Below are 12622 nucleotides of genomic sequence, written 5' to 3'. Positions count from 1 at the left end.
TAGGTTACGGAAATGAGACCAAACACAGAAATTGCAATTATTAATTAAGATACACTCTAAAAAATGAAGTGCTAATTTAGCTCTTAAAGAGCTCTGCAGCATGCCGATTCGTTTTAAAAAGGCAGACCAAATGCCAATCAAAATTGTTGTTTCATATTTGTTATTGATCTGCTTACCTGTTGTATCAAGGAAATGAGTTTTAAAACATCTAACCTCTATTATTCAATTTTTTTGCAGACAATATACTCGTTTATCGATTATTTCAGTTTTTCCTATATTTATTGGATTTCCGTTCTTCAATAAACGTTCATACCTTCGTGCGATTTGCACCCAAAGGAAATCATGAGTCCAAGCGAGAAAATAAGTACGTTTCTTGTAAAGGTAACTATCTTTCATTTGCGTGATTCGTATTTGTTGGGTTTTTTTTGTTGCTATTATGTACCTTATAACATTTTTCCCTCTAAATTACCTTATAATGTTTTTGTACTTCAGAAAACGTGTATAAATAAGCTGAACTGACTTGGACCTTTAAAACTTAAAGGGTTTTTGAAACCTCAAAACTCTTTTGCCGGATTTTTTTATCAGCACAGGTAAGCTAGACTGATTTTACGTAGAGAACAGTGGAGTGAATAAATGAAGCATTTATAAGAACACCTTACTGCATTTGGAACACCATTTTGTATTCATGGCTGCACGTTGGAACTGGGTCAATGGGGGAATAATCACTATCACATGTCATAAACACTTCCGCTTTCTTCTTCTCTTTCTCCTAATCTCCTTCTTTGTCTTCCGCCATTTTCCCCCTCGTTCTTCCTTTTCCTGTCCTTGTCCTCTTCCTCTCCACTCATTTTCTTCTACGTCTTTTTGGTGTTGTTGTTCTTTTTCTTCTCCTCTTTCTCCACCTCTTCTTCTTCTTCTTCTCCACCTCTTCTTCTTCTTCTTTTCCTTGACTCGTCCCTCTCTTTTTTCCCTTTTCTTCCTCCTTCCGCTTCTTCTTCTTTTCATTCTCCACCTCTTCTTCTTCTCTTTTTTTATTCTCCCTACTCTTTCTCCCTATTTTCTTCTTCTCTCCTCCTCCTTCTTCTTCTTATATATGTTTTCCTTTTTGTCGTACTCTTCTTCATTCTTCCTCTTTTTGTCATTACCCCCTTTTTCTTCTGATATTCTTTCACTCCTCCTCCTACCCATCATTACTCTATTTGTTGTGTTTTTTTTATTTCTCTCTATTTGTTGTCTTTCCGAAGTTTCGTCTCCCCTTTCTCCAAGGGCCCGTTTCATAAAGGACTTGCAACTGTTGTAACTTTGCCATAATGGCAACTACATGTACCATGGTAACAGGGCTCAGCAGCCTATCATAATCAAGGACACCAAGGTACTTGCCATGATGGCAAAGTTACAACAGTTGCAAGTCCTATATGAAACGGGCCCCCGATCTTCTTTTCTTGTTCTTATTCGTATTCTTTTCTCTTATTATTTTCTTCTTTTACGTCCCGTTCTTGAATTTCTGATACCCTTCTTGTTCCTTTGACATGTTTGATCTCATCCTCTTATCTCACTGACATTCTTGCTGTTCCTTTTCTACTTTTCATATTCTTCTTTCCCTTTTTTTCTTTATTTACATCTATTTCCCTTCGAAACATTTATAAGGTTCCAATGCGAATATCCTAATGCCATTTAAATTAAATTCAGAGCGCTGTCCCCGATATTCCTTGCAACCTGCAAAATCAACCCTTTTAGTTTTATTTCAAATTCTACTTCCTGACCATGAAAGAAGCTTAGAATATCGATCAAATTCTGATGCCTAGGGCGATAATAAAGACAATGTTCAGAAAGAGTGGCATTTCGGATCTCCAACCACATACGAACTCTTGACGAGTAGTAATTCACGGCATCCATTATATGCTTTTGGCGACAAAACCCCAAGCCTTGAAGTAATTTTCTTAATGTATAACGACCTCTAAAAGAAACGGCCAAGTTAGCCTTTTTTGTAAATTACCAAATGGGATGAAAAAAATTAATCAGTCCTATCCTTATATCGGAAGAACACTTCAATCTGCAGCGTGTATTTTGTTTTAAATACTAATGCATGCACTCTGATTATATACGATGGTCTCCTAGGATATGCCTGCTATGGCACGCGTTTTTACCGTTTACTCTACATTAACACGCGTGCCATAGCAGGCATATCCTAGTCGTATTTCACATACTTAAACGCTTGTATTCTGATTGGTTAAAAGTTAATCACGTGGTCAACTGGTAGTTGGACAATCACCAGATGCTGTTTGTAGCTTTCGCCTGCTATTTCAATATCATGCAGGGTATGCATTTGAATATTTTCTTTCTCTCTCTCTTGCTCTGGTTTTTTTTAACCTTCCAAAGGTAGTCAGCTGAACTAATGTTTTCCCACTCAAAGCGTTATTTTGGACCATTCATCCTATCATTAGGCCCTAGATGTATTCCCCTCTGGATTTACGCGATGCAATCTAAGGTAGATGTGTAACTAGACTAGGTATTGGCATGTGCGATTATCATGTGCTCGCATTTAACTTTCGAAGTTACTTTGAGTTGATTAAGGCGTAGAAAACATCCAGAAGGCGGGAACATCTAAGGTCAATAAGGTCATTACAAAGCTTATAGAGTAGTGAAGTGTGACGTCACTGTCATAACAACGAACCGGCCGGTTCTAAACAGAGTCGCAACTGACAATCGTCTAAACACATTTGTATGAAAATATTACCATCATTCTGAGGTTGCAAGCGATGAAATTCCGATAGTAGCCATTTTCTCCTATGAGGAAACACGCTCCAAGTACTTTTGTTTAGAACCAAGCCGCCATGGCACCATGACAACTGACGTCATCGCTTGGGTACCATTTACCCTAACTAAAATTATAAATTTCCTCCTGCATTCTAAATTTCATCTTTATAGTCAGGTTGCGAGAGTCGAAATGGGTGTTCCAAGAAACTATTATGAAATCGATAGTATTTTCACTTTAAGTTATTTTTAGTTGCTAATTTATATTAACGGATAAAAGCTTGTTAAGAAATGTCTTCAAGAGTTTCATGCTAAAGAAAATTTGAAAGCTCTTTTCAAGAATCAATGGAGAAAATCGAGCAGTGGAAGCTGGATCCCCTAATGTCGCGCAAAGAAAGAATTCCAGCTAGATACGCTCAAGGTACCGTAACAATGTGTTTCAGAATCTCTAGAAGAAAAGTATGGTGTACAGTTCTTCAAGCTACATGTAATAGACAGTGTCATTTCCAATTTCATGATCTACTTCACATCGACGAACATAGAACAGAAAAGGCTGGTACATGTATCGAGTCTACGATGTGGATCTATTCATGGATGATGGATGATTGCACAGGTTAGATGATCTTGGACGTGAACTGGTCATCTTTCGACATCAGTTCAAATATTCTTCAAAGAGCCAATACTTTGGGTTTTACTTCCCAATGCTATGGTTTGTATTATCACAGAACACGCGTGTGACTTGCGTGAGGGCACTACCAAAGTAAAGCTTTATCATCAAAACGTCGAACTCTGATTATCCCGAGAAACCCCATGGCACTACTCACGTCGCATCCGCCAATCGCACCCCGCCCGCTGACTCGCACTGCGACCGTCTGCGGAGGAAGGCAGGAGAACTTTAAAGCTAATTAAAGCTAGTCCTGAATAGCAGTCCATCAGACGGTCGCATTACATCACCCAATACTAGGTAAACTTCTCCAATCGAGTAACGTGCCCATGTTGGTGGCCGTAATTGAGCCGTAGAGCTCGACAGCTGTAAATGCGCCACGGAGGAGCAATGCAATTACCCCCGTACAACCTTCTATATTAGCTGATGCACTTTAAAGGCGGAGTACAAAAAGAACGTTTCCAGGTTATACACTTGTCTTTGATACAGTGGCGGATTCCGTCGTCAAAAAGACGTGCAGAAGGATGAATATCGGGTTTTCCTTCTGATTAATACTCGGAATATCAATGAACTATGGTCATGATCTCGACGGGACCAAGTCACTTTATACTCTTCCAAATATATAATCCAAGATTAGGGTTGTAGAAATATCAAGTTAATTTTTGCTTATAAGGAATTTCATGCTGTTGTCCAAACACAGGTGTAAATGGGGAGTAAAGGGGCACTTGTTCCCCCTAAAAAAAAAGCATCGACTAAAAAAAGGGGGAAATCAGAGGAAAAGAGGTTAGATAAACTGTACTATATTAGAATATTTTGTCTTTTATTAATATTTTCGTTTTCATGAAGTCAAAGTCCTGCTCAGACCCTAAACTTTTTCAAAAATTGCCAAACACGCCATCATCTGCCCCCTCTCAAAAAAAATCTTTTTGCTCGAAAGGCATCTGCGTTTTTTTGAATGAATATGAGGAATGCAGACAAACGAAAAGTAGGCTTACGTCACGTAGTGTCGGGAATGGCAGTATGTAAAAATGGAGAATGGGTATATCCACCCCCATATAGTGCACTGAATGAAAATCAAGAGCCCACACAGTATGTTACTGAAAGAGACTTATTTCACGTTTATATTCTGTTCTAAAAATGGGTAAGTTTCTTCACTCTGCATCCACCGTTTTGATGAGTCTGGGGGCGTATACACGTCATCGGACTGCCTATTACAATGAATGCTATTTTTACAAAATACCATAGGAATGTATGTCAGTGTGACCTCAGGCAATTTCTACCATTGGATAGTAATAATTCCCAATTATAATGACAGAAGCTTGCCTCAGGGCAAGTGAAATGTTAAATCGATGCATTCTGTACCCAACTGCCTGCACTACCATGTCGAGTGTAGGACCAAAATGATTTATGAATATATGGTTTGTCGTTTCATTCATTTTTGCTGATAAATCATAATCAATGCAAGTCGGGTGTCTTATTTTTCTATTCATAATACGAATAATAATTGTACATATTCAAATAAAGAGATTAACACATCCGATATATTCTACTTGATGAATGGATTTTGTTAAATTCAATTTGTTCGTATTCCAGTCACTATCTGCTAGAACAATAAAAAAAAAATTATTAACAAAAGTCATTATCATAGGTATTATCTTTTGAATCCCTCGCCATGCTTTTAAGGGGGGCATATTTTGTGGCTATGTCTGAGGATTTGATAGTTAAAATTATCATTCAACTCAACATGTGTGTGTGTGGCTTTGTATTTTGCGAAGTATAGTTTTTTTTTTCATTGAGAATGATTTGTGTGACCACAACAAAGCAACTGATACAGTATCATCTCCGATCCACATTTACAAATTTGCAGATAAACTGTTCCCCCATTCATCACTCTTTTCACGTACATGACTGCTTGACGAAAGCTGACTTCTAAAATTACTAGAGGGTGTCTTTGAAGATCACCGCATGGAGGGGGGAAGAATACAGAATTGCGCGTGAGCTGCACCGGGTATTCGCGAGTTACGACGAGGAGACAAGTTTCGGTAGTAAAAATTAATCAAGTCATGTTCGTGCTTAAATGATTCTAAAAGAATCGTTTTGTTCTGTTTAACGACGTCGCCCTTGGCCAACGAACAATCACTTGTAAAAGTAAAACAACCGATTAATGTTTTTCAAATTTCCGTTTAAGCCTATACCCTCACGCGTTTGTCTGTAAGAGTGAAGGAAAACCGATCTTATTATCAAGGGTTTATTAATTTTCACCAGAGATAAAGAAGCAAGGAGGATGCGAATGCTAAACCCAATGATTCTTTCGAGTAAAAGGGCCAGAATTATTAAGAATGTTTTTCGTTCATAAAACTGCTACCCTAGGCATATACAGGTGAGAGACTTGTGGCCAAAGACCCCACCCGTCCCCACCAAAAAAGGGAACCATGACCAAGAAAAATAAGGTAGAAATAAGAAAGAAGAGAAATTGATGGAATTTAATGTAATTTGATATTAATTTATGAAAATTAAGTCAGATTTATCACAATTTTTATTTATCAAAAAGATCAAACATTTGCTTGCGCTTTGCTCTCTCTCTTTCTATCCCTGTCGTAGCTTTGTTTTGGTGGGGTTTTTTTTAGTCGCGCCAGAAGAGTATTCCGGGGACATAATTCCTCTCCAAATCTAAGTGGCCTATCATCATGATCATATACATGTAAGTCTCTCGGAGCGAGAGAGAAGTCTACTCATGAACATAATATGCACCGTGTAAATGGCAGATTTCTACATGAAATGATCCCGCATATAACCCACGAGGTATGGTTATCATGAATTTAGGAGCGAAGGGATGAAAGGAATCCGTTCACGGTATGTGCAAATAAATGAAGATTCGTCAAGTATAACATCGGGTCGTCTTGAACTCGGCAAAGGACACGTATCGGCTGTTTCCATAGCCTACATCTTCGCCCGGTCGAAATATTGACGTGCCTTTTATTTATATCGTCTGTTTTTCTTGTTCTTCATGTTCAAGTGCAAATTTCCTCTCTTCCCCACTCCTATCATTCAATCATTACGTGTCCCCGTCGGTACCCCATCGGCTATAGTCTTCCTCCAATGATTAAAACAAGAATCAATTATGGATTCTCACCGATAAAATGGATGATGTCGCAGTTCTTCTAAGATCGATGCGCTATTGTATTCCTATTTTCCCTTTTGTTCACTTGTGGATCGGAGGGGGGGGGGCACATCCGGCACGCGTCCCCCCCCCCTTTGAAAGAGAGGACCTTTTTGGGGGTTGTCAAATTTATCGTGGACGAAATGAATTTGAATTTTAGGCAAAAACCGATACGGTATGGTTATCAGAATATTTACAGGAGAATATGTTAAAGTTTAAATTGACTCAAAGGAGAGAAAAAATGCAGTCTGAAATAAAACTACGAGCCAGTAACACGAAGCCGCAGCAGATGAAATAATGGAACATTCATTTTAATTTTGCCCGACAGAGCCTTTCGGCAAATTTCTTTTCATGCTTGTCGTCCGAAATTTCCGACATTTAAAATAAGGCGTAGAATAAATAGCGAAGAGTGAACGACGAAGGGATCGGATGATAATAACTAGGCCTCCTGGAAAACGACATGTCGACAGGGCTTGATTTAGAAGGGTCCGAACATGCAGAGCTGAGATGGGCATTATACATGTTATAGGCGGCGACTTGGTTAGATTTTTGATCGAAGGGTGGGGGTGGGGTAGGGGGTTAGGGGGATGACGAGACCACCTCTCATATACTGCTGTACAAAATAAAAAACTCGAGGGGGGACACGCCCCCTGCCCCCCTCTGAAAATAGGAAAGCTGACATGGGCATTATAGGCGGCAGCTTGGTAAGAGTTTTGATCGGAGGGTGGGGTAGGGTAGGGGGGTTAGGGGGATGACGAGACCACCTCTCATATACTGCTGTACAAAATAAAAGACTCGAGGGGGGACACGCCCCCTGCCCCCCTCTGAAAATAGGAAAGCTGAGATGGGCATTATAGGCGGCAGCTTGGTAAGAGTTTTGATCGGAGGGTGGGGGTAGGGTAGGGGGATGACGAGACCACCTTCTCTCGTATACTACTATACAAAATTAAAAACTCGAGGGGGGACACGCCTTCTGCCCCCTCTGAACATGGGAAAGCTGAGATGAGATGGGCATTATAGGAGGTGACTTGGTAATATTTTTGATCGGAGGGTGGGGGTAGGGGATGGTGAGACCACCTTCTCTCATGTACTGCTGTACAAAATTAAAAACTCGAGGGGGGACACACCCCTGCCCCCCCCCCCCCTCTGGAAATGGGAAAGCTGATAATGGGCATTATAGGCGGCAGCTTGGTAAGATTTTTGATCGGAGGTTGGGGGCGGGGGTAGGGGATGGCGAGACCACCTTCTCTCATATACTGCTGTACAAAATTAAAAACTCGATGGTGAACACACTCCCTGTCCCCCCCCCTCCCCCAGCTAAAAATGGGAAATTAAGCATGTCCAGTCATTTTCACGATTGTTTCGAATGATCATTAAATGCACACTTTCAAAATCACGGAAACGTCCCGAAGGCACAGCATTGATAGATTGCAAGCGATGGTAATTTTTTTTTTCTAGTAAAGTTTTTGAACAAAAGAATAAACTTTCAGCGCATTTCAAACCCTGATTTATAAATTCTTATGCAGTTTTGAGCAATATAAGACTTGACTTTCGGTTGTTCACTGCAAACCTGCTAAACAGCAAACACACCGGTGTTAATGCAACACCAGCCCGGAATCTATATATGTCCACACCAGAGAAGTATTAAACAACACCAGTTAGGTTTTTGGTCTAACACCAGATAGGTGTTTATACAACACCAAATAGTATGGTGCTCATTCTATTTCTTTTTATACTATTATTGCATTTTCAACATTTTATATCTATTTTTCTTCTTTAATGGTCACTGCATGTTATGTATTTATTTATTTCTCTGTTATGCATTTTTTTTAATGTAAACTCACATTGTTAGTCTTCGGACTTCTTGATGAGTATTGTTTAATAAAACCGAATTTGATTTGAATTTGAATTTGAGTATTAAAAGAGCTTCGGTTTGATTCAAAATTGGTGGTATTGTTGCAATACCTGTCTGGTGTGGACATATAGATTTCGGATAGGCCTATAGATGAAAAAGGAAACAAACAAAAGCACTTTATGCTTCATGTCCTTTTGATTTTTTTATTGAACAAGTTGACGGAGGAAGTTTCAAGTTTAAGTTATTCTATTGTAACTCAACTCATTTCAAATACGAAATGCCTACTCTATATTGCTCAGTTTCGACAATCTCAATGAAATTGTATAAAATATATCTTTCATATTAAAATAGCACAATTTACTATTCGGATATTTAACTTCAGTAGAAAGGATTGAAAATATTATTTGAGTGACCACAAATAAAAAGAGATCAAAAGTGCAGAAATCAAAGCTCCCGGCATAATTACATGCAATTTACAATTTATCTTTTTAAAGATAAAAAAAAATGATAAGTCACCGTTTCAAAATATAAATAAGAAAGAAATATTAAGTTGTTTGCAAAATTCATAAATCAGGCAAAATATGAAAATACTTACCTGATTTTCTTATTTACGAGATAACTCATACATCTACTTGATTTGCTAGTTCAGCCCTCTGGACTGCCATACCCGAAAAGAACTCCCAAGAATTTAAAAAGCGCGAGCGCGCCCTCTCCCGTTCAGGCTTACTACCCATGATCACCGCGCAATTAGCGTCCATCTTCCTCAACTTTTGCAAGCCCATACGTTGAAACATGTTGCTACGCAAGGCGGAGGGTCGGTGGGAGGGTATCAAGTAGATGTATGAGTTATCTCGTAAATAAGAAAATCAGGTATTTTCATAATTTACTTCAATAACTCCATACATCTACTTGATTTGCTAGACCAACACGGACTCAAACCGTAGGGAGGCATGTTTTCAATTGTAAGCCTAAGAAAATTTAAAAAAACAAAAACAACGAAAATTAGGGAGAGGGGGAAAAAGCCGCAGCTGCTTTAAGCGCCGAAGCAGCAAATCTCGCCTCGCTGGACGGAATGTCCTTCAAGTAGAATGAAGTGAAGGAGTTAGCTGAGCGCCAAAAGGCGGCCCTCAAAATGTCCTCGAGAGGAATGCCCTGAAAAAGGGGCCATGACGAACTAATACCCCTAGTATCATGGGCCTTAGGTCTGGTTGTATCAGACAATAACGCACCAGCGCCCGCTGAGTTGATGGCCTCAACAATCCATCTAGAGATGGTGTCGCGGGATGCTGCTGAAAAGGGTTCACGTGAAATTACAAATAATTGATCTGAACTCCTAGACGATTTAGTGCGATCCAAATACCACTTTAACGCCCTCACGGGGCACCGCAATCTATCCTCTGAAATAGACGAAAAACTAGACAGAGGGGCCAGAAAGACTTCAACTGAACCAGAGGACATGGTTTGATTCTTTGCGATGAACGAGGGGGTCGGAATTAACCTAACACCCCGTCTCTCCCAGCGAATGTGTCCCGGCAAAAAACACAGGGCATGGAGAGAACTTCGCCTTTGGTCCGAAGCGATAGCCATTAAAAACGCTGTTTTGATAGCTAAGTTATGGAGAGAAGCCTCCGCTAGGGGCTCAAAGGGCGGTTTGCAAGGTCCCTAAGAACTGCAGACAAACTCCACGACGGGGCTAGGGATTTGACTGGTGGACGCTTCAAGAAAAAGATTTTAATAACTCCGTAATGACTGACGAGTTAGATACTGAAGAGCCGTCCGTGAAACCGCGGTGCGTCGCTGTAATCGCGGACCGATAGCCCCTGATAGTTGCGATCGCTTTGCCTTTATCAAAAAGGCCAACCAGAAAATCTGCAATCGATGCAATCGAAGCAGAACGAGGATCGAGTGAGCGTTGACTGCACCACTCCGAAAAAATGCCAAGTCTGGAGTTGTATAAGTCCAACGTGGAAGCACGCCTGCTTTCCGAAACAAACTTGGCTGCCCGACCCGACAGACCTAGGGCCCGGGCATCCTCCCCGAGAGCGGCCACGCAGTCAAGTGTAGTGACTCCGGTCGCGGATGCCTGATTCCCGAGAGGGGCTGAGAAACTAACTGACTTGTCGGAGGTAGAGTGAAAAGATCCCCCACTAACAAATCCAGTAGTTGAGGAAACCACGCCCTTCCCGGCCAGTTGGGTGCTATGAGAAGTACCCACGCCCTGTCCGCCTCCACCTTCCGGAGGACTTGCGGGATCCGAGAGAAAGGCGGGAAGGCATAGCACCTCTGATGTCCCCAGTTCATTGAGAAAGCATCGAGATGTGACGCTTCCGTCTCGTTTACTCGAGAGCAGAAGACTGGGAGCTTCCGGTTCAGCGCTGTTGCGAATAGGTCGATGTCCAGTGGCGGAGAATCAACCTGAAGATTTCTGGATTTAGTGCCCCCCTCGGAGGGGAGGCAACGCCCCCGAGAGAGGAAGTCGGCTATGAGGTTGTCCCTGCATGGTATGTACGAGGCAATAGGGACAATCTCTGCTGCACGCCACCACTTCCAGAGATCCGCAGCCAACGCGTCAAGAGAATCCGACCGCGTGCCCCCTTGCTTGTTTATGTATGCTGCCACAGACCTGTTGTCCGTACGGACCAGCACTGTCCGCCCGGTCAGCTAGTGCTGAAAGTGGCGGAGTGCGTTGGACGTCGCTTGCATCTCCGACACATTGATGTGAGGGAGAGCGCCTGGATAAGCCCAAGCTCCGGATACCATCTCCCCTTCGCAGTGGCCACCCCAACCGGAGAGCGAGGCGTCGGTGGTCACTGAGACTGACGGGAGGGGAGTCTGTAGTGGCTTGCCCTGAGCCACGAAAGCTGGGCGAGTCCAGGGCGCTAAACTGCGACTGATAGACAGTGGCAGAGGAATCCGAGACTGCAGTGAGTCTGCCCCGGGGCTGCAGTAGCGGAGATGTCTTTGGAAGGGCCTCATGTAGAGACGACAATCTTGTATAATGTCTACTAGACTGGCCATATAACCTAGCAACTGAAGCCAGACGCGGGCTTTCACGTGACTGCGCCCCCTTACGGAGTGGGCGAGAGACGTGATCGACCGCACCCTGTCTGGGCTGGGCCGCGCGAGTTGGTTCGGTATATCTATCCTCGCGCCCAAATACATGGGAACGCGGGAGGGAGTGAGCTCCGATTTCTCCCAGTTGATCATGAACCCGAGGCTCTGAGTCACCCATAGTAGCAAGGAGAGGTGAGCTTGCAACTTTGCCTCCGAGTCTGCCACAATAAGCCAGTCGTCTAGATAGACGAAGAGTCGCAGGCCTTGGTTTCTCAAATAGGCTGCCACAGTGGTGACTATGCGAGTAAACACTCGGGGCGCCGGTCGCAGCCTGAACGGGAGGGCCCCGCGCGAAGCTGGATGGTTGGGAATGTGGAAGTACGCATCGCGTAAATCCAGAGACACGGCCAGGTCCGACGCCTCCAGTGAAGGGAGGATCGTGGCTAACGTTTCCATCCAGAAGTGTTCGGCCGGAATAAACGTATTGATTCTCTTCATGTTGAGAATCATTCTCAATTTGCCCGAGCGCTTGGGAATGACGAAAATCGCGGATAGACAAAGATTGGGGTTGTCTGTCGCCCTCTCTATCGCGTCCTTCTCCACCAGTGCGGCGATTTCGGCCGCGATGTACTGATGGTGGAGGGTGGAGGAAGGCGGTGAGGCGATGCGAATCGCACCGTGCGGGAAGGCTTCTATTTCTATAGAGAAGCCGTCTCGCACGACGGATAAGATGTATGCGTCTTCCGTGATTTCCTCCCAAGCCGGGAGAAAATGCCGGAGACGCCCGCCTACCTTGTCTAGCGCTCGGGACAGCATGTCAAACCGACTGCTTCGGTTTGGGCGGCGCCCTCGAAGCGGGTCGCCCCCCTCTTCCCCTGCCTCTGCCTTCTCGCCGGCCTCGAGAAACTTGAAAGTTTCGAGACGGAGGTGCCAGAGCCTGGCGCTTCCGGGCAGCAGCAGAGCGGGGGTGGGTTTGCACCCTTGGAGCTGGAGGCTTCCTCGTCGTAGGAGCCGCCTCGTCTAGGGCGACCCCGTCACTCTCCGAGACCCCCAATTCGGCCGATTGAGCTCGGAGCGCCTGAAGAGGCGGGGCGAAAAATAAGGACTCCCCTGCTTCATCAATACCCCCGCTCGG

At 43.2% G+C, this 12622-nt stretch overlaps 1 protein-coding gene across 1 annotated transcript; it reads right to left on the bottom strand.

Moving 5' to 3' along the window:
• Window positions 1–11094: 11094 nt before the first annotated feature.
• LOC121425353 lies at window positions 11095–12303 on the bottom strand. The gene has a single exon (XM_041621380.1). It carries the CDS (start codon window positions 12301–12303, stop codon window positions 11095–11097), a length of 1209 nt encoding a protein of 402 aa, XP_041477314.1.
• Window positions 12304–12622: the final 319 nt, after the last annotated feature.

Source organism: Lytechinus variegatus, chromosome 12 (genome assembly GCF_018143015.1).
Source record: "Lytechinus variegatus isolate NC3 chromosome 12, Lvar_3.0, whole genome shotgun sequence".
In the NCBI taxonomy this organism is placed as follows: domain Eukaryota; kingdom Metazoa; phylum Echinodermata; class Echinoidea; order Temnopleuroida; family Toxopneustidae; genus Lytechinus; species Lytechinus variegatus.
This window is presented reverse-complemented; position numbering and strand designations above follow the sequence as displayed.